Below are 20,665 nucleotides of genomic sequence, written 5' to 3' on the forward strand. Positions count from 1 at the left end.
GAGGGTGAGGCAGGAGGATCTCAAGCTTTGGACCAGCCTAAGCTATGCAGTGAGTACCAGTCTAGCCTGTGCTCCAGAGTGAAGTCCTCAGTGGTAGTGGTGTGTGTGTGGGGGGGGGGGTAGCTGTCTTCTAATGGGGATATCCTGTAGAGGTTTCATTCTAAGCCTTATAATTCCAAAGCAGCTTCCAAAACTATTCTCAGCCCAACCTCCTCTTTTCCCAGGCTCCTGAGTCTCTCTAGCTGGCCATGCTTCCTGGGTGGATTAGTGTTCTAGCTAGACCAGCTCCCCATCCCTGCCCCTTTCTCCTTCTTCCCACCTTACCTCCCTAATTTAATTGAGTACAGCATCTCCTCTTGCCGTATGATGTCAGCTAGGCCAGCTGTGGCAGTTAACACCTGTCACCTCCACACTCAGGAGGCTGAGGCTGGGGGATGATGAGTTTAAGTCTGGGCTATAATATGAGACCTTGTATCAAAAAAATAAAAATTAAAACACCAATCCATTTATACTACATGTATATATACTCCAGCTCCTAAACACTCCCAGAAACTTTGAATCGCTTTTTTAAAAAGTTCAAATGCTACCAAAGCCCCAGAGACCCACAGAGCCCTTCCCCCCTCTCTTCACCCATTACTGGGTCTGTAATTCTCAGGAAGACATTTGGTTGAAGTTCTGAAGGCAGAAGGGAGGGAGAGGAAACCACCTGATGGCTGCAGAGATAAGAGAGAGACCCAGGAAAAGGTGGGACCTAGCCACAGTGATAACCACATAGGAAAATGGCAGGGCTTGGTGTCTTGGTGTGCTGAGCGGCTCAGAGCAGAACACAAAGGCCTGGCCAGGCCAGCTGAGCTCTAAGTTTTCCATCCCTCCCCACAGCCTGCATTGCCCTCAGCTCTGCTGAGTTCTAGTCGTGAAGTTCTCCTAGGCCTGGACTGAATCTAGCCCGTGGCTGTCCCTCCTTCACTTCTTTCCAACTTCCGCAGACCCAGGGTCCTTGCTGAGGAGCAGAAATAATAAGAGCAACAGGCAGCATCCCTCTGCCCAGCAGACAAACTTATGCTTGCCCCCTTCCTAAACCCTATCTCCTGACTTTCTCCTTGGACCCGAAACAAGCACTCGGAGGTCATGAAATCCTGCAGAGAGCTTCTTGTTTGGTTTGGGTTCTCCACTTCACACTTCTCATCATCTGTAAAGTCTCCATGGTAACTGGAAAGGCTGGCCTCAAACTGGCTGTGTAGTGGAAAATGGCCTTGAATTCCTGATCCTCCTGCCACTGCCTCCTGAGTGCTGACATGGCAGGCCTGCAGCCCAGCTCCGGGTAGGCTTTTCCATCTAAAATAAAAGCTGCCCAAACCTTCAGGAGTGACCACCCGAAGCACCACACTTCCTGCTTCGCGGCTGGCAGACTTCCTCCCTGTGCCCAATCTGATTTCAGTTCTGCATTTAGAGATGGCAGACAGTGCTGACATTAAAATTATCCCCTGGGAAGTTTCAGCTTGTCTAGGGCTCTGACCTCCGGCTGCTGTCCACGCTCCCCCTCCCCCGAGCATGTTCTTAGTCATCCCCAGGTTTGACTATGGAAAGGTCTGTGCAGCCTGAACACCAGCCGTCCTTCAGCTGCCCTTAAGACATGAGCACCCTCCTCTTGCTGACACCTGAGTCCGAGGGGTAGTCCTCGTGCCTGACTTTAACACTATCCCTGTCAGGTAGATGCAGATGCCAAGAGGTGGGAGAACAAGATCTCTCCCTGCAAGGTCCAGTGGGCAGTCCGAGTTCCTCTGCTTCCTCCACCTCTTTCAATGACAACCATGGGGTAGATGCATTTCAGAATAGTGGTGGGTCCTTATGTGTGCAACCAGTTTCCCCTGTAGAAAGACTTGGGCTATCATGCTGGGTTTCTCAAGGCTCTTGCCAGCTTGTGGGAGAAGCAGACACTGAAACTGTATCCGAGACAGAGTGAACTGGGCTCCTTGGGTTGCTGTCTACAAAGACCGTATAGAAATGCTGTTTCTGGATACTCTTTATAGACATATTAATTAACTGGAGGCAAGGGAATAGACTACATTTTGTTTTGCAAATAGAACTAATCCTTACCTTATTTTCTTGTGATTCTGAACATTCCTGCCTAGTCTGTTGATTAAGCAAACCCCAGAGAGAGGTCTTCTTCAAGCCGGGGATATCCCAGGTACAGGCTCTTTAAAGTGGAAAAACCTTGGGGCTGGAGATGGAGCCCAGTGGAAGGGTACCACCCAGTATGTGCCTGCCCAACACGGTGACAAAATACTTTTTGTCAGACATCCCGTCTTCATGTTTTTCTAAAGCAAGCTGCCTGCCGCATGTTCTAGTTGTTAGAGAAGAAAAGAATTCGTCCCTGGCAAGGAGAAGGGGGGAGTCACTATGGAGCAGAAATCTCATGGGTATCACCTTCCTGAGGAGCAGCATGAGCGAGGGAACATGGATCACTAAACAGCTCAGAAATGTTAGGCACAAACGGCTAACACGAGACCTTCGGAGCTCCTTCTCTATTTCAAAATGACTTCATGTGTCATTTAAGGAAGGCCGTAGCTGCAGAATGAGGAACAACAGCAGGCAGCCTGGCCCTTAAGAATCCAGGGCCACACCCCTCCTCTGGCAGGGGGAGCCATGATTAGGGCCTTCTTGATCTGGGCGCCTTTCCCATGCAACACGCAGGTGCTGCCCTCCCCCTGTGAGCTGACATGCTGAGAATCTACTGTTTGAACTCAGATCTGTTCACTACCCTTGCTTCCCATGGCGTTAAGCCAGTAGGAGCCCCAGCCAGGGGCAAAAGGGTGAGAAGATAGGGAAGAATTTGAGTGAGGGCGGAGGACCTGTGGCCTGGATCCCTCCCTGTGAGGGCCTGTGGGCCCCTCCACAGAGGCCTCTATTCCTGCCGGATGCTCTCTCTGGGTTCTAACACTATCCTTCCCCTGGGAGCTCCTGGAGATGGGGGTAAACAGCTCCCCTCTGCAGCTCTGGGACTCCACTTCCCTACCTACCTACCAAACTCTCCCAAAACTCCAATTTTATATGACACCTGCTTCTTGCTAGGACTCCAGCTAATGACTATGACAACTTTCTTGACAACGTTTTATGTTTTAAAATGTTGAAAAAGTTTGCCAGACAATGGTGGCACACGCTTTTAATCCCAGCATTCAGGAGGCAGAGGTAGGCAGATCTCTGAGTTTAAGGCCAGCCTGGTCTACAGAGTGATTTCCAGGACAACCAGGCTACACAGGGTTTGAGAAACCCTGTCTCAAAAAAAAAAAAAAAAAAAAAAAAAAGCAACAAGAACTTAAACAGCTAATCACACCCACAATCCTGAGCAGAGAGAAATTAATATATACATGTATATATTCTGCTCAGGTTCTCCACTTAATCTTACACAATCCAGGACCCGAAGCTAGAAAATGGTGCTGCCCACAGTGGGCTGGGTCTTCCCAATCTACTAAGTTTAAGTTTAGCAAGTACTCCTCTTCTGCCACCCCCTCCCCACCCCAGACATCATAGGCTGACCTGATCTAGACAATTCCTCGTTTAGGCTCTCTTCCTAGGTCCTTCTAGATTGTGTCCAGTTCACAATGAAGACCACCCACCATGGTCCCTCCACCGTTCTTCCAGGCTCCAAATTCTTGCCTGTAGCTCTGAACCCTACAGAATCTGTAATTGCCAATAGCTTAGGTGGCCAGTATGGTTGATCTGGATGTAATATGCAGGCCTGGCTCCTGGAGTGGGGGTGTCTCTCAGGCAGGTAGATATGGATAATATCTAATGGAGGAAGGGACCTCTAGTCTCATTAGAAGAAAATGACGGTTTTTCCTGGCCTACAGTCAGTACTCTGCACCTGGAAGACCCCTCCCAAGTGTTGGTTTAGACTTAGTGGGATTTATTAAGCTGCACCCACTGATAGCTGTCCTTCGCTCACAGCCAGGCACTCACTGGCCACCCTGCCTAGACACGGGGCCTTTTAAGCCCATCTGAAGAATGATATGCCACGGGTAGGCTACTATTTTCTGTGCTGTATGGACAGAGGCTTGTACTCACCTATATGGACTCCACTCCCAGGTCTGCCCCTGTGTGAGCTGGCTCACGCCTTCTACAAATCCCGCCTTAGACCACATTTCTCTAGAATGTGCTTTGAATCTAAATTCCTCGTGGAGAATCTTTGTGAACCCATAAGTCATATTACCAAGTGCCAAGACACACAAAGATGCCAACGAAGACAGTATTTTGAACTGTGCCCCCTTGAGACTTGAGACCCGAACCTCCACCATCTCTTGCGTGAGGAGACAGGCTGCTTCCTGCTGGCCCATGTGGTATTATAACAGGTCTCTCTCCCCTTCAATTGAAATTTACCCTATGGGGGTTTGCTTCCCTTAGGGGGGCATGTATTCTTTCGGGTGCTAGAACTAGGAAGCCTTCTCAGCTGGCCCTGGCTGCTGAGTAGTAAATCTACTTTCTAGTGCAGACTTGTGACCTCCTCAAGGACACTTTTTCTGTTGAATGATCTCAGGCTGTCCACCTGGGATCTCTGCCTCCCTGTCTCGGCCCCGTCTGTCTCTTCAGTTGCACTTGTATGTGTGCGTATTCACTGCACACGTACACAAACAGCTGAATACCACAGATGGGGTCATTTATAAAGAATAAAGCTTAAAGTCTGGCGAGGTAGCTTAGTGGCATAGGATCTACCTAGTATGAACAAGGTCCAGCAAAACACACGCAGATAAAGGCTTACAGCTTACTTGGCTCACAGTTCCAGAGGTGAGATGCCTAGGGGCAAAGTGATAGCCCCTATCTGGTGAGGGCCGTCCAGCTGTATACAACATGGCACAAGGTATCAGATGGCCAGACAGCAAGTGTGAGTTTGCTTTTTCTCTGCTCAAAGAGCCTCTGATCCCATCATGGGGCCCTACTCTCCCAAAGCCTTTACCTCCAAATGTAAATATAGGGATTACCTTTCCAACCTACGTGCTGGGGAAAGCCAATCCAAACTATCCCACCCTAAGTGCTGCCTGTGGAAGGTGGAAGAAAGCCTCCCTCCCCAGGAATGCCATTATGAACTGGTATATGCATCCATCCAGAGGTGCCTGCTTCTCCATCTTTGCAGTGTGAACTCAACTCTGCAGTCCCCATTTTCCTGGAAGCCTGTGCCGCCTGGGCAGTCAGCCACCCTGGGCTGCCAGGACCTGTTCCCTAACCCCTATGGCTGGTGCACACTCAAGCAGTGGCAAGAGAGGTGGTCTTGACTGACAGCTCTCAGAGCCTCCATAGCTGCTTCCAGCTCCTGCCTCTACCCTCCTGGGTTTCCTTTCAGCTTGTCTGTTTCTCTGCTTGATCAATTCTCAGCCTGTTCACCCCTCCTTGTTTTTTTGGACTGACTGTGTCTATAATTCAGTAGTGTAGCATAATTCCAGTTTCTCTCTCTCTCTCTCTCTCTCTCTCTCTCTCTCTCTCTCGTTACATAAAATGCTCTGCATCTCAGCTTGGGTGCCTCCTAAAATCCCAAATCACATGTGCTTTCACACATGCTGTCCCCAGGCCCTCCACACCCCCCGCTAAGACTCCTTTCCCAGATTCACAGCCTACCTCGATTTTCTTTAATATTTTTATACTGTTTCCAAATGCCTGGTGGCATGCTATCTGTTAGGTGTAACACCCCACCCCCGCAAGCCCCGCCGACAAGAACACACATACTTACGACTGTTTTAACGGAATTAAGTTCAAAGGTCTTACATCTTATCAAATTATTTCTGCTATTCCATTCTTATTTGCATTTGAATCATTGAAAGAATATTCTGGAAATCTCAGCGGGACTGCCACTCAAGGTGGTTAACAGAGCTTCCTGGAGATTGTGCAGTGTGGGGCTTTGAGAGAACAAGGGAATTTAATGAAAAGAATAAACAAATGGTTTTGCTAAGCTCTCTGCAGATTTGCTAAACAGTCTAAGTCATACAACGCACACACACAAACACACACACACACAGATTTTTATGTGCAGTGCACATGAGGACACAAGTACACTTGGAGAAAGAAAGAAGCCGAGGGAGGCAGGGAGCCCATATGTATGGCCCGAGTCTCACACGAGACCTTGTGTCCTCACTACTGTGTGGAAGACCCACGAACCCGGGATCAGAGAAAAGTCTGAGAGCTATGATTCCTAGCTGTATCAATTGTCTCATTGCTGTGATAACATGCCTAAAAGAAGCAACTTGAGGAAGAAAGGGGTTACTTTGGTTTACAGTCGACCGCGATGGGGTGATGGGGAAGGTACAGCAGGAGAAGCAGAGGCAGCTAGTCACACTGTGCCCACACTCAGGAAGCAGAGAGTGGTGAATGCTGGTGTCGGTTTTGCTTTCTCCTTTCTATTCAATCCTGGTCATCAGTCCATGGGATGCTACATTAGGAAGGGTCTTCAATAACCCTAACCCACATAAGTCCAAAGACTTGTACCCATGGTGAATCTTAATCTCATCAAGTTGACAAGATACCTAGTCACATTCGCCTGTGATCCTGATGTCACCAGGCCAATGTCCTACCAAGCCTCCTAAATGAAGCCCTCAAACTGTCAGCAATAGGAATCTAATGATTGAGTCCACCATCTGTTCGCCCTCCTGTGAGGATTTCCACCCCAAACCCATCTTCTTATTGGCCTCAATTGCAAGCAGTGTGTCTCTTTCAGCAAGAAGGCAGCTAGCAACCCCCCTTAGGAGATATTTAACCTCTGATTCCCAAACCTGAAAATGGGTGTGAGAGTCATTGTTGAGATGATAGGGACAGTTGGACATGGTGGCTCATGCCTGTAATCCCAACACCCAGGTAGCTGAGGCAGGAGGATTGTCATGAGTTTGAGGTCAGCCTGAGCTACAATGTAAGACACTATCTTAAAATAAAATGACAGACTATGGACAGACACTTGGTGTTTGGAGGCCCAGGTGGAGGAACAGGGACCCTGCAAAGCCCAGCCATAGAGACGAGGTGTATGTGGTACCCATCGTTACCTTCAGGATCTTCATCTCTTGCTCCAATCTGACTGCCTACAGGGATGTTGTCTTAGCAGTGGATGAAAGACAAATGCAAGGGCGTCTTGGTAGGGACTGAGCTAGCTGTTCAGAAAAGACCTTGAGCTTCCTGCTGGAGTTCCCTCTTTCACCAACACACACAAGAGTCCTGGTCCCAGAGTATTGGAAGAGTAGAGCAGAGGGACCTCCATCATCAACAGCAGAGGCACAAAGAGGTGAAGATTCCTGTGGTGCTTGGATCAGCTTCTGACTTTTGATTAAAACAAATATAATCAAGAGCTGGATAGATGGCCATGTGGTTAAAAGCATTGTTCCTCTTTTAGAGGACCCAGGGTTCAGTTCCTAGCACCCACAGGGAGGTCTCACAAGGATCTCTAACTCCAGTCTGAGGAATCTGGTGCCCTCTTCTGGCCACCATGGGCACTGGCCTCATATGGTGCACATACTTATATAGAGGTAAAGCATCATACACATAAAATAATTTTATCTTTAAAAAAGGTAGCTAAGTCTGGCATAGCAGTGCACACCTTTAATCCCAACACTCAGGAGGCAGAAGCAGACAAATCTCTGAGTTCCGGGCCACCTAGGGCTGTGTAGTGAAATCCAATCTCAACAAATAAACAAAAACAGAATTAAAACAAATTTTAAAAATTACAAGAACAAATTTTCCTATCATTAAAAATAATAGTCAGTTATGGTGGCACAAGCTTGAATTTTAAGCGCCTGAGAGTCTGAGGCAGGAGGATGGTTGCAAGTTTGAGGCTACTTTGTGCTACACAGCCAGACCCCAGTTCAAAACCTTAAATAAGTACATAGACAAGCCTTGTGTGGTGGCATGTGTCCTTAATCCCAGTTACTCTGGGGGTTGACCTGGAAGAAGGATGAGCTTAGGCTCAACCTGGATAACTTAGAGAGACTCTGCCTCAAAATAAAGTTAAAGAGGGTAGGTAGCAACTGCGTGTGAGCCCCATACCTGTAATCCCGGCACTCTGGGCAGCGATAGGAGATGTAGCATGGTGATAGGATGCTCGCTTAGCGTGTGTAAAGCCCTGGGTTGAGCCCCCACTGCTGGAAGAATGGGTAATTGATACACAAATAGCCTGGGCCTGCAAGTGTCCTTAGTGGTAGGGCTTTGCTTTGCATGTGTGAGGACCTGAGTTCAACACCAAAAATAAAAAATAATTTTTAAAAACGATCTTGGGTGGGGGAGCAAAAATAGCTCTGCTCACCACATACACACCTAAGCTATTAAAAATAGAACTCGTGGGCCTTTGATTTCTTTCGAAAATCTGAATTTCCTAATTTGGGTATAAATAAAAATATACTATATTTGTATAGTAAAATACTTAAAAATAATTAACAGATGAAAAGAAAAGTAGTTTTAAATTTACCCCGATTTGCCCCTTTGCAAAGGACTGCTGGGAGCCACTGGCTACAGGATGTGTGGTGTGGGTGGAGAGCCTGTAGCTTTTTCTGAAGTTTGGTCACTCCCTGTCTCTCGGGTGTCTGCTGCAGGTGGCCCTTGTGGTTGGGTGACATTCAAGTTAAAATGTGCTCCGTCCTCAGGCATCTGAAGGTGTCCCCATGAGGTTCTTCACCAAACTGGACCAGCTCATTGAGTTTTACAAGAAGGAGAACATGGGGCTGGTGACCCACCTGCAGTACCCTGTGCCCCTGGAGGAAGAGGACACCATCGATGAGGCTGAAGAGGACACTGGTAGGAAGAGAAGGAGAGGATGGCAAGGGTGGGGAGGTGCCAGCCGGGCTCTGCCGGTCTTGTCTTACGGTTGCTCACAGATCAGAAGGGGAGTATAGCTCAGGAATGATGGCTGGGGACCATAGGCTCCGAAGTCAGGTGTGGGCCAGAACTCCTCTCTCTGGCTTCTTGCCTTTGTGGCTTTGGGTGACCTCTACTCTCCGAATGACAAGCTTCCCTTTAAAGCGATTAGGTGATGCCAGGTGGTAGTGGCGCTCGTCTTTAATCCCAGCACTTGGCAGGCAGAGGCAGGCGGATCTCTGTGAGTTCAAGACCAGCCTGGCCTACAGAGCTAGTTCCAGGACAGGCTCCAAAGCTACAGAGAAACCCTGTCTCGAAAAACCAAATAAATAAATAAAGTGGTTAGGTGACAATAACACATATCAGTCCCTCAGCGTGTCACAGGACCAGATGACCATCACTCACAGTGCACAGCAGACACTCCATAAATGAAACTCCCTTTAGTTTCGTCGTTGTAGTAAAAATGAAAGCCACCCTTGCACCTAAGTGAGAAGATGGACAAAGTGTTTCCTTCTTCATATACCATCATTGAAAACAATAAAAATGGCCATGGTGGGTCATGCCACCGGCAATCCCAAAATTCGGGAGGCTGAGGCAGGAGGACCATGAGTTTGGGCTAGTCTGGGCTACATAGTGAGACCCTATCGTCTCTAAAGAGGCTCCTAAAATAAAATATATGGGGAGGGAGTTCCCAAGAGTGGGTGGGGGGCAGCACAAGGACAAGAAGCCAGTAGTCATGGAATGACAGTTATGTAGACATCCCTCCAGCAGAGGGATGCCCCTCCTTCTTTTCAACTCAAAGGTTCCTTGCCTAACAGAAGACCACAAGTAACCTCTTGAGTCCCTCAGCTAGACAGCGCGTCCCTGGCAGGGTCCCTGGGGAAGGCTTTAGACCAGCAATGCTGATGCCCCAGGTCTGGCATTTGCCTTGCCCTGGTGAGACTATGCCAGGCACATTTGAGGCATCCTCTTCTACAGTGGGCTAGCTGGAGATCACCTGCACCCTTCTCGAACCTTCTGCCTCCTTGGAGACCCCTATTTCCTGCCTGTTTAGCTCTAATTATCTGCCAAAAGGCAGCCAGGAACAGCAGAGGAGGGCCAGGGAAAGCATGTGTTGTAGATGACCACAGTACTGAGCTAGCTGATGGGGACTGCCATGTCCCCTCTCTCTAACCTTTGGAGATCAGCAGCTGTGGTATAGCTGGAGCCAAAGCTCACATGAAGGCCATATGGCAGCCTTGATCTTGTCCAATAGATATGTCCTCCACACGTCAACGTTCTCACTTCCCTCAGACCATGCACCCAGCTTTCCTTCAGCTTTCCCTGCCTCTGTGATGCCATTGGAAGCAAAACCCCAATGCTTCCAGCCCCAGAGACAAGCCCACCTTCCTGACCTTGACTTCACTCCCCCAAACAAGTCTCCTGTCATACACAAGACCCAGAGCTAAGGGACGTCCAGCACCTGGACTAGGTGTCTGATTTGACTTGGGTCTTCTCAAGGGCCTGCAGTTCCTGGTCCCAAAATAGAATCAGAACTGTCTTCCACAGCCGAGAGAGGGAGAGGAAGCGGCATGCACATACATAAGTTCTCTTGTTCCTGTCATTCGGGAAATGCTATCCTGGGAGCCAGGGTAGCCATTAGGGATCAGGAGGGTCTTGGGCAGGAAGTCCTGAACCTAAATGTTTGGCAACCTTGGCCTTCATGCACATGAAAGATATTTGAAAGGAATTGTCAAAGGTCTCGATCTCTCAGCCCAAGGTCAAGCTGTTCGTTTGATATGTTGGGTCTCTGAGTGGGAGGACCCCGTATTTTATAAATTTGTTTCTGAGGGTCTAGAAGAGGGAAAGGAGGCCTGAGGCTGGAGGGAATAGAGAGAAAATGAGGCAGAAGTCGGGGAGAGAGAGCAATGGAGACAGCGAGTGGTTGCATGGGCTTGATTTCCTGCCCATAAGCCCTGAGAACCAAATTACCACACTGATCTGTCAACTGGTCTGTGCAAGACCAGCAACCCTGCAATGTCCCTGGGCTTCCCAGGGCCAACTGATAACAGTACATCTTTGCTGAGCAACAAGGTAGAACAGACCACAGCCAGAGAGGCTCCAGGTCTAAGGGTCATGAAACCATGTCTGCTTCAGAAGGCTCTCTATCAGGATCTAGGTCTAAGGGTCATAAAATCAGATCTGCTTCAGACTCTCTATCAGGGGGTCTGCATGGATGTAGGGAGGAGGAAGAGGAGCAACTGGACAGACTGGGACCTGGAACATGGTAGCCTGGGCCTCACAGGGCTGTAGGAGAGATGCCCAGCAAGCCCGTCTACACGGTGTCCTCACAGATGGCATTTGTTTCTGCTGTTCTGGTAGAAAGTGTCATGTCACCGCCGGAGCTGCCTCCCAGAAACATTCCTGTGTCTTCTGGGCCCTGCGAGGCCAAGGACCCTCCTCTTCCACTAGAGAACCCCCGCGCCCCTGAGGTCACCCGGCCGAGTCTCTCCGAGACACTGTTTCAGCGACTGCAGAGCATGGACACCAGTGGGTGAGTTTCTACCTGGAGGGGCCCCTGGGAAGCTGGCCTGTGCCTGGTACCCAGCATCAAGCACCCTGGCATGCAAGCCCAGGCTGTGGGGAGCAGCAGGCTTCTCATTCTTCTTATTAATAGTAAAGTTGAAAGACGGCTTCTGTAGGTTTAGTCAGGACCGTCTCCCTCCAAAAACAACAACAACAACAACAAAAATCATTTTGTCCTTAGCCCATTTCTTTCAAATCAGGATCTTTGTATTTTTCCTGTGAGATTTTACAGTCTCCTTGTACACTAATGCTTCATCTGCATCTTTGTGAGGGAAAATGGCTCTTCTCCTTCTTTGCTTACTTTTTTTTAAAAGTTTTGGGGTATTTTTTAGATCTATAACTTTTGGGTCTTTCTGCCCTGGCAGGTGCAAGATTGCTTTTCATTTAGAAGGTCACTACCATTCTGTGGTCAGGAGGCACCTCCACACCACGGCCACCCACGCTCCTAGAGTGTTTCTCACAGGAAATCTCTCTGCGAGGCTGCTCCTGCTGGCTGCACTGCGTCCTGTCACGGTCAGCTGCAGGGGGATGCTCTCCATCCCACAGACACACTCTAGTCTCGGAAAGAGTAGCTCTGAACCCCAGGAAATCCAATGTGACTGACCATCCACAAGTTCTCCTCACACAGTTCCTGTGGGGCCCCAGAATGGCACCATGAACTTATGACTTCACTCATAGAGAACTGTTCCTCCAGTCAGCTCTGTCCTGCCAGCTGGCTTCCAAAAAACCACACAGAGACGTATTAATTGTAAATGTTCGGTCAATACTTATAGACTTGTTACCAACTAGCCCTTACATCTTAAATTAACCCATATTCTTACATCTTAAATTACCACGTGTGTAGTAAGGAGCTACAGGCTGCATTCCTGTCACCCAGCTCCCGGCCGCCTGGCTAGCTTATGCCCCTAAATGACAACACACAAATTGTATTCTTTTAAATACTGCCTGGCCCATTATATCTAGCCTCTTCTTGGCTAACTCTCATATCTTGATTAACCCATTTCTATTCATGTATGTAGTACCACAAGGTGGTGGCTTACCGGGAAAGATTCAGCATGTCTGACCTGGCGGCTGAATCCATGGCGTCTGCCCTCACACGTGACAGTACCTTTTTTTTTTTTTACCACAGCATGTTCCTCTCCTGCTTCCCCTGGCGACCCTTTGTGACTCTGCCCTTCTTCTTCCCAGCATGCTCTTAGTTTGGCTCTCCCACCTAGCCTTTTCCTGCCTAGCTATTGGCCAGTCAACTCTTTATTGACGATGAGAGCAACACATGTTCACAGTGTACCAAAGGATTATTCCACAGCAGGGCACAGACATTATTCATAGAACTATGTCAAGTGCTGGGGGAAAGGCTGGTTCCTAAGAGCTGGAGCCCAGGAGCACGTGGTTCCTTGGTATATGTGATGGTGGACGTGGGGAGATCGGGTAGTGCCTCCTGATCGAAAGGAGACAACTTGGTTCCCAGAGTTGGAAACCCACAGTCACAAACACTTACCCTTTGACCCTATCACTTCCTAAACTGAAAAGGCCAGGCCAAATAGGGGCTCGGGGTTGGTGGGTAGGCACAGTCAGGCCACCTGAACATCCACTGCCTGGTCTCACGTTCCTAGCCCTCACAGAGAAGCCAGGCATGGTGGTCTGTGTCTGTAATTCCAACACTTGTGAAGTCAACTGGATGTGCAAGCACTAAGGAGGCTGAGGCAGGAAGATCAAGAGTTCAAACCCAACCTGGACTGCATCGGCAGACCCTATCACACCTCCCTGCACCTCCAGTCCCTAAGGAAACAAAATTAATAGCACATTGACTTTCCCGTAGAGGCCCAGGGTGACCCCAACCCCTCTATTACTGTAGTGCCCTGGGTCACCTTTAACTGTGAATTTGGACTCTGTATGAGGGTCAGACCTCTTGTTTCCTCTAGACTGGATTGTCCTTCCAACACTTGGATTCCAGCTCTATGAGCTGAGGAGATGGAAAACTGCCCCCTCCGTATGTTTTGGAGGCTTTTTGTCTAAAAAATAAATAAATAAAAAATAACCGTTCCCCCCACACCCAGCCCTATCACCCTCTGTCATCTCCCTCCAATAGTATCCAAAAGTGCTCATCCCAAGAGTTATTCTTGCTGGCTTTGGTCTATTCCTCTGCCTCTGCAGTCCCACCTAAGGGACCTTCTTCACACAGGCACACTGACAGCCCAAAGATGTCTCAAAATCCTCACCGTGTCAGCATCTCTGTGGCTGGAACAGACGAAGCGGATTTTCACTTTCCTTTTGATTTTCAGGCTCGCAGAGGAACATCTCAAAGCCATCCAGGATTACTTGAGCACTCAGCTCGCCCTGGACGCTGACTTTTTGAAGACAGGCTCCAGCAACCTCCCTCACCTGAAGAAGCTGACTTCGCTGCTCTGCAAGGAACTCCATGGGTAATGGAGGTCCCCGAGGGAGGGATGCGGGGAGCCTCCAGTGGGTAATGGCACCCCCAGAGGATGGCCACAGCGAGAGAAGGCACATCATTAAAGTGACCTCATGTTCTCCTCTCCATCCAAATGTCTCTACTGCACTCACAGTAACTGGACAGCGGGCAGAGTCTGGAAAGCCCCGTGCTCCTTTGAAGCTCTTGTTCTCATAGAATATGAATTCTTACCGGACTGGGAAAGGTTGCTTAATTGTTTGTTTTTTGATGCTGTTGCTGTTGTTGTTTGGGGGGCGGTGCGTGTATGCATGCTGGGAACACAGAGCCTTGTGCATGCTAAGTAAGTGTTCCTGATCCTGTTTCTGTTTTGTTACTGTCGTTTGTTTTCTCCATAAAGAAAAGTGGAGAACATTGTCAACTCATTTGCTCAGGACCAGGCCCTTAAATATATATATTTTATTTATGTGTGTGTGCACGGCACGGGGCGGTGGGGAGGGCACGCACGTGCTATGCTGTGCGTGTAGAACAGAAGGCAGCTTTGCAGAGTTATTGGTTCCCACAGCCTGCCTTTATGTGGGACCCAAGGCTTGAACTGGGGCTCTCAGACTCGCACAGATGTGCTCTGACCCGCTGAGCCACCTCAGCCATTTGATCAAGTCCCTTTGACTTTTGTCGCCACTTTTCCTCCTTGTCACAGCCTCCACATCCAACGCACACATAATGGCACCAGCAGGAAATAAATTAAAGTCATTTTGTGTGTGGGTGGTGACAGCTCAAGTCTCCTGGTGGCGGAAGTTTTTAAAGTGAGCCGATTCACCATAGTGTCAATTCCCTAACACTGAAGTTATCGAATCACTGACCAATCGGTAAAATTTATGATTTTTAAAAAATTCTTTTGATTGTACATTTTGAATTTCATTAACGTTAAACTGAACTCCAAACATAAGCACACTTTGATTGGAGCCACTAACGGCCAATGCCTTTAATCCCAGAATTTGGGAAGTAGAGGCAGGCGAATCTCTGTGGGTTTAAGACCAGCCTGGTCATTATGAGTTCTAGGACAGCGAGGCCTACAGAGAGACCCTGCCTTAAAAAGCAAAATAACCCATAACTACACTTTCACCATCAGGAGGCCAAAGAGTCAGGCTGGTCTGCAGTGTGAGGAATCAGCAGGGAATATTTCAAATGCCCACAGCTGGGCAAGGCAAAGTAACACCAGGAAGCAGCTGAAAACAGTCACGGGAGCCCAAACCGCTTACAAAGAGCAGGGAGCATCTCATAGGGGCGAGGGCTTACCGCGACCCTGCCCTATTCCGTGCTTTGGTACACTTGAAGTTGTTTCCAGTTCTCTGGTGCTGTACCAATCTTCATTTGGTTACTGCTCAGAAAAGAGTCTTTCATCACCAGTAATCTAGTTCCCTGTTCTATTTAAAGGCTCTTAAAGGCACAGGCATTTGTCACATTTGGTAAACGTGACAAATGATTTCTTTGACGACAAACCAAGGAGTCGTCAGGCTGGCCTGCCAGCCTTTTGTTTCAGTGACCTGGCTTTCTCCGCCGATGCTGTCTGTGCTGCAGCCAGCTGGGCGCGGGCTGTCGTTTTATACATCTCCGTGATATATTTTGTTCCGTTGTTAGAAATCATTTATCACTAGGTGAAAATATACACAAATGGCCATTTCTTTAATATATATATATATTAAAATTTTGTGACAGCTCATAACAAGCTGTTATTTCTGCCTGGACACGGGTCCCGACCTTTGCTGTGTCCTTCCTAGTCTTTCCACGACTCCCCACAACACTGAGTTCCCCAGCACCTGCCTCACCCCATCACTATGGTGACAGCAGCTTCCCTGATACGCCTTCTTCTCGTACAATATTCCAGTGTAAAAAGAGTCAATATCTCTATTTATTGGATAATTAACGTCAAGTCATTCGAGGCACTGGAATGTTCTGAACCTCCTCACATACATCTTCTTCACTGTTATAGATCAGGTGGTGGCCAGGCACAGAATGCTAGAACAAATTGCCCCCCTCCACATCCCTGCAGGTGCATCTCCTGTAAACCCAGTGTTGGAAGTGCTCGATTAGATAGGTGTGTTCACTCATCCACGTGTTCACTAACCCTCTAGCAAGCACCGAGGGCCTCCTCTGCACCCGTTCTGAGAACTAAGTTAAAGATGAGTCAACATACAGAAAACTCCAATTTAGCGACAGATTCGACAAATAAAGACACGGGGGCCTGGAGAAATGGCTCAGTGGTTACGGACATTTCCTTCTTTTACAGAGAACCTTGATTCAGTTCCCAGCACCCATAGGGAGGCTCACAACCATTTGTAACTCTAGTTCCAGGGGATCTGATGCCCTCTTCTGACCGCTATAGACACAAGTCACACATAAAGTGCACATAAACTCATATACAGAAAGTAAATTTAAATTTTTTAAGATTTATTTTTTATTATTATATAGTGTTCTGTATGTATGTATGTATGCGTGCAAGTCAGAAAGGGGCATCAGATCTCATTATAGATGGTTGTGAGCCACTATACGGTTACTGGGAATTGAACTCAGGATCTCTGGAAGAGCAACCAGTGCTTTTAACCTCTGAGTCATCTCTCCAATCCCCCCAAAAAAATTTTAAAATAAAGGAATTATTTACATAGATATTCAGATAAACAAATTTTCATTTCTACATTTTATTTTTGTTTAAATTTATTTTTGTATGTATGTGTGTGTGTGTGTGTTTGTGTCCTTATGTGTATGTATAGCAAGTCTGTGCATGTACCCATAGAGACCAGAAGAGGGCAGAGGATTCCTTGGAACTGGAAAGATAAGAAATCGTGAGCTGCTTTGCATGGCTACTCAGAATCTAACTTGGTTCTGTGCAACAGCAGCCAGCACTTAACTGCTGATTCCTCTCTCCAGCCTCCCTTCCTCTAATTTTTAAAATTTGCCCTTTTTCCCTTCTTTTTGAGACAGAGTCTCAGTACATAGCTCATCTTGACTTGACCCCTCTCTCCCCTTGCCTTAGTAAAAAGGCTGAATTTATAAGCATGCACCACGATACCCTGCTTAGAAGCTCACCCACAAGGCTGGAGAGATGGCTCAGCAGTTAAGAGCACTGAGAGCTCTTCCAAAGGACCTGGGTTCAATTCCCAGCACCCATAAGGTGGTTCACAACTGTCTGTAACTACAGCCTAGGGGATTTGTCAATTTTTCTTGTAAGGGGCGAAAAGTGAAGTGATAAGGGCTCAGAGAAGAAGAAACCTAAGGGGAAGAATAAGGAAAAGAAAGGAGAGTAAGGGGGAGAGGCACGAGGAGAAGAGGAGTAAGGGCTGATTTCTGCAAGGTTTCTAGTTTTACAGACGGAGTGGGAAAATTCCGTAGGCAAGGACAATGATACTATGCATATCAAAATCACAAAAAGGGCAGGTAGAACCTGACAAAGCAGTACTCCAAAGCAGGTGGCCCGACCCAGGAAAGATCAGCAGACATCCCAAACCATCAGATAAAGTCGCTAAAATCCCTGAATCCTGATTCACCCATTCTCCTCATCTAATCTCTTGGGTGATAACCAGCTTGGGAGGACTCCCAAATTTGTTTGTTAGCACAGGTGGGGCATGCTGCCTTCCTGCTCAGTGCCTGCCTTCTATAGAAATTTCTATGTGGTCTGTTAGCAGGTAATTTTATGGGATTGACTCTAGGTAAATTTGACTGTTAGAACAAAGAGTGAATGCCATTGCTCCAAGGCCTCAGGGGTAGAGGGTATGGAGAAAGGCCACTGCGGAGGTATTCTGGGAATGAATCCTATTTCAAAGGGAAGAATCACAGCTTCACAAAGTTTCCACAGATATGACAGTGATTTTTCCAAAAGACAAGCGAACACAGCTCTGCAGCTCTGCAAAACGGGTTGCCCCATAAATTGTCTCCTTGTGGGTCTGCCTTGATGAATCTGTCAGCTGTACATTTACTGTACAGTCTTGTGAGTTCCAACAATATAGATACAAAGAAAATTTTAATTGCTTCCTAGTAAATATTAATGATAAATTTTTAACTATACTGCTAGAGAAAAAGTAATAGGGGAATAAAAAGTTATAAATCACTTTATAACAGCATCTAATACATCTAGAATTAAAATAATGTGATAATGCCAAAATGCACTAAGTAAACTTTATAGCAATATATGAAGATGGCATGATTCCCAACAAATAGTTGGTGAAAGAGGTAGTCAATTTATCTAAAGAGAAACAGAGTAGAAGTCAACCACAGAAAAATACTTAAAGGCATTTGAAATTAATATAGAAGCCCACTCAGGACCCCAGGCATGCTCAGTCCTAAAGTGTGACATAACTATGGACTTTATAGAAGGGAGAGAGAAAACTCAGTTGTAGAATGTGTCCATAACACACACAAAGCCTCGTGTTCAGTCCCAAATGCCATTTAGACTGTGTGGCAGGACAACCCAGAATCCCAGCACCTTGGAGGCAAAAGGGTCAGAAGTTCAAGGTCATCTTCAGCTACTTGCAAATTTGAGGCCAGCCTAAGGGGCGGGGCAGTGGGAGGGGCGGGGATGGAGAAGAAGGCAGTAAAAGCTGTTCCGAAGGCAATCAAGACCTCGTCCCAGGAACAGTACTGGCTTCCTGGCCACCTGATCTGTCACGAGAATTGCCAACATTGAAATAAAGCCACAACCTCTGGTTCTCCTAATTTTGTGATCAGAAAAATTTTTTAAAAGGCTGTGTGAACAACACTGTTCAAAACAGAATTTACACACGCCTTTAATCCCAGTACTCAGGAGGCAGAGGCAGGCAGATCTTTGTGAGTTCGAGACCAGCCTGGTCTACAAGAGCCAGTTCCAAGACAGGCTTCAAAGCTACAGAGAAACCCTGTCTCGAAAAACCAAAAAAAAAAAAAAAAAAACCCACAAAAAATAGTATTTATAGTAACAAAGATTTCAAACTAACCCCCCAACTTCTAGACATTGATTTGGGCACATCTCTTGTTAGCTTAATCTAAAAAACTTTAGGATGCTAAACATGTAGAATCATTGACAGTTTTTTTAATTTTTTTTTATAAAATGCTAAGTGAAAAATCAAACTTAAGACTTCCCACTCTGAGTAACAATAAAGGGTGTAACAATAACAGAAAGAGATGGAAATAGAGAATCCATCAAACCTAGTTCTGGGGCTATCAACAGGCTTGACACTCTTTAGCTGCCAGGAGATCTGAATCTGAACACAGGGACCCCCTACCCAGCACCCCAAAGTTGAATTATTTATATTTTTTTATCCATTTTTGTCTCTGTCCTGAAACTCACAATAGACCAGGCTAGCTTTAAACTCAGAGACCCACGTGCCTCTGCCTCCTGCGTGCTGGGATTAAAGGCGTGCGCCCTCACTCCCAGCTTCCTTCATCATTTTTAAAAGGAATTTCATATGTGAGTACTGTATTTGTATCATTTCCCCTCTCCCTCCCTCTGACTCCTCCCAAGTCCCCTTTCACTCACTCAAATTCCTACCTCGTGTTCTTTATTATTGTTACATATATACATATAAATACATAATACTATCTGCTGAGCCCATTTAGCGTTGTTACATATTTAAAATATGCTTTCTAGGAGGCTAGGAAGATGGCTCAATGGATAAAATTCTTGCTGCGCAAGTCTAAGGACCAGAGTTCAGATCCTCAGTTACCATACAAAGGCCGGATGGGTGTGGTGGCTCACACCGGACTGGTTTGCTTGCTGGAAGCAAAGAAAGAGAGAGAGTCCCTGGAGACGTGGGGTCCCTGAAGCAAGTTGGCTGGACAGACTAGCTGAACTGGCCCGCTCTGGGCTCGTCAAGAAATCCTACCCCTAATATAAAATGGAGCGTGATAGAGAAGACACTTAAAGTTAACCTCAAGCCTCCATATGCGTGTGCACACATATACATACATACTCATCACACCACACACACACACACACACACACACACACACACACACACACACGTAAATAAAAGAAAAATTTGGCTCTCCAGACCAAACCATAGTGAAGCCCAGGAGTATGCATTTTTAATGAGGGGTGTGTGTGTGTGTGTGTGTGTGTGTGTGTGTGTGTGTGTGCCCGTGCATGCATTTTCTACAGACACTAAAGGTTGGAGAGCATGTTCTTAAATGATTTTAAAGTAGTATCTGTTTCCAGATTGGATTTTCCTACAGGTTACCTAGTGCAGGGTTCTGCTCCAGTCTGATGGAAATCGGAAGGGTGGGAGGGTGGGCCAGGCTGATTGGACCAATGATCTTTGCCCGGGCATGTCATACTGGGGAGGGCTCTGGGATTTGCCACTGGGGTGTGACCTGTCGATAGCTTAGGCCGGTGTTGCTTGGAGTGTTTCTGGTTCCTATTTCTTGAGCTTAGCCTCCATTCTCCACTTCCAGGGAAGTCGTCAGGACCCTCCCATCCCTGGAGTCCCTGCAGAGGTTGTTCGACCAGCAGCTCTCCCCAGGCCTCCGACCGCGACCTCAGGTACGGGGAGCTTTGAGTTTGGAAAGATGAAATTGCAACGCCAGGGAGAGGGACTCTGAAGGCAGACAGAAGCACCACCCACCTTTTCTGGTGTAAACATCGGGTGGGGGGTGGGGTAGAACCCCTGCCCTGGAAAGGCAGCCTCTGGTTTCAGACAGTGCACCCATCTAACAAACTGAGGAGGCAAGCAAGGCCGTTCCCATCATTTCTCCTCAGAAACTGGAAGGAAAAGAAACCACGCGGTCCCAAAGTTCTTCGTGCATTTAACCCCAGGGACTACAAGATGGTGGTGCCCCTCCCCCGCAGCTGCTCATGGCTGGGCAGGAGACTAAGGTCAAATTAAACATAGGTCTATCTGTATT

At 47.4% G+C, this 20,665-nt stretch overlaps 1 protein-coding gene across 9 annotated transcripts in view; it reads left to right on the forward strand.

Annotated features, from left to right (window-relative positions):
* Inpp5d (inositol polyphosphate-5-phosphatase D) overlaps window positions 1–20,665 on the forward strand; it is a 125,196-nt gene that overhangs the window by 42,977 nt on the left and 61,554 nt on the right. For all 9 annotated transcript variants that reach the window (XM_050123067.1, XM_050123074.1, XM_050123072.1 and 6 more), the window contains exons 3-6: window positions 8,607–8,757; window positions 11,179–11,350; window positions 13,665–13,805; window positions 20,216–20,303. In XM_050123067.1, coding sequence (XP_049979024.1) covers window positions 8,607–8,757; window positions 11,179–11,350; window positions 13,665–13,805; window positions 20,216–20,303 — 552 coding nt within the window. The remainder of the gene's footprint in view (window positions 1–8,606; window positions 8,758–11,178; window positions 11,351–13,664; window positions 13,806–20,215; window positions 20,304–20,665) is intronic.

This window comes from Alexandromys fortis, unplaced genomic scaffold, assembly GCF_014885135.2.
Source record: "Alexandromys fortis isolate MF-2015 unplaced genomic scaffold, M_Fortis_MF-2015_v1.1 scaffold_213, whole genome shotgun sequence".
NCBI classification, from domain to species: Eukaryota; Metazoa; Chordata; class Mammalia; order Rodentia; family Cricetidae; genus Alexandromys; species Alexandromys fortis.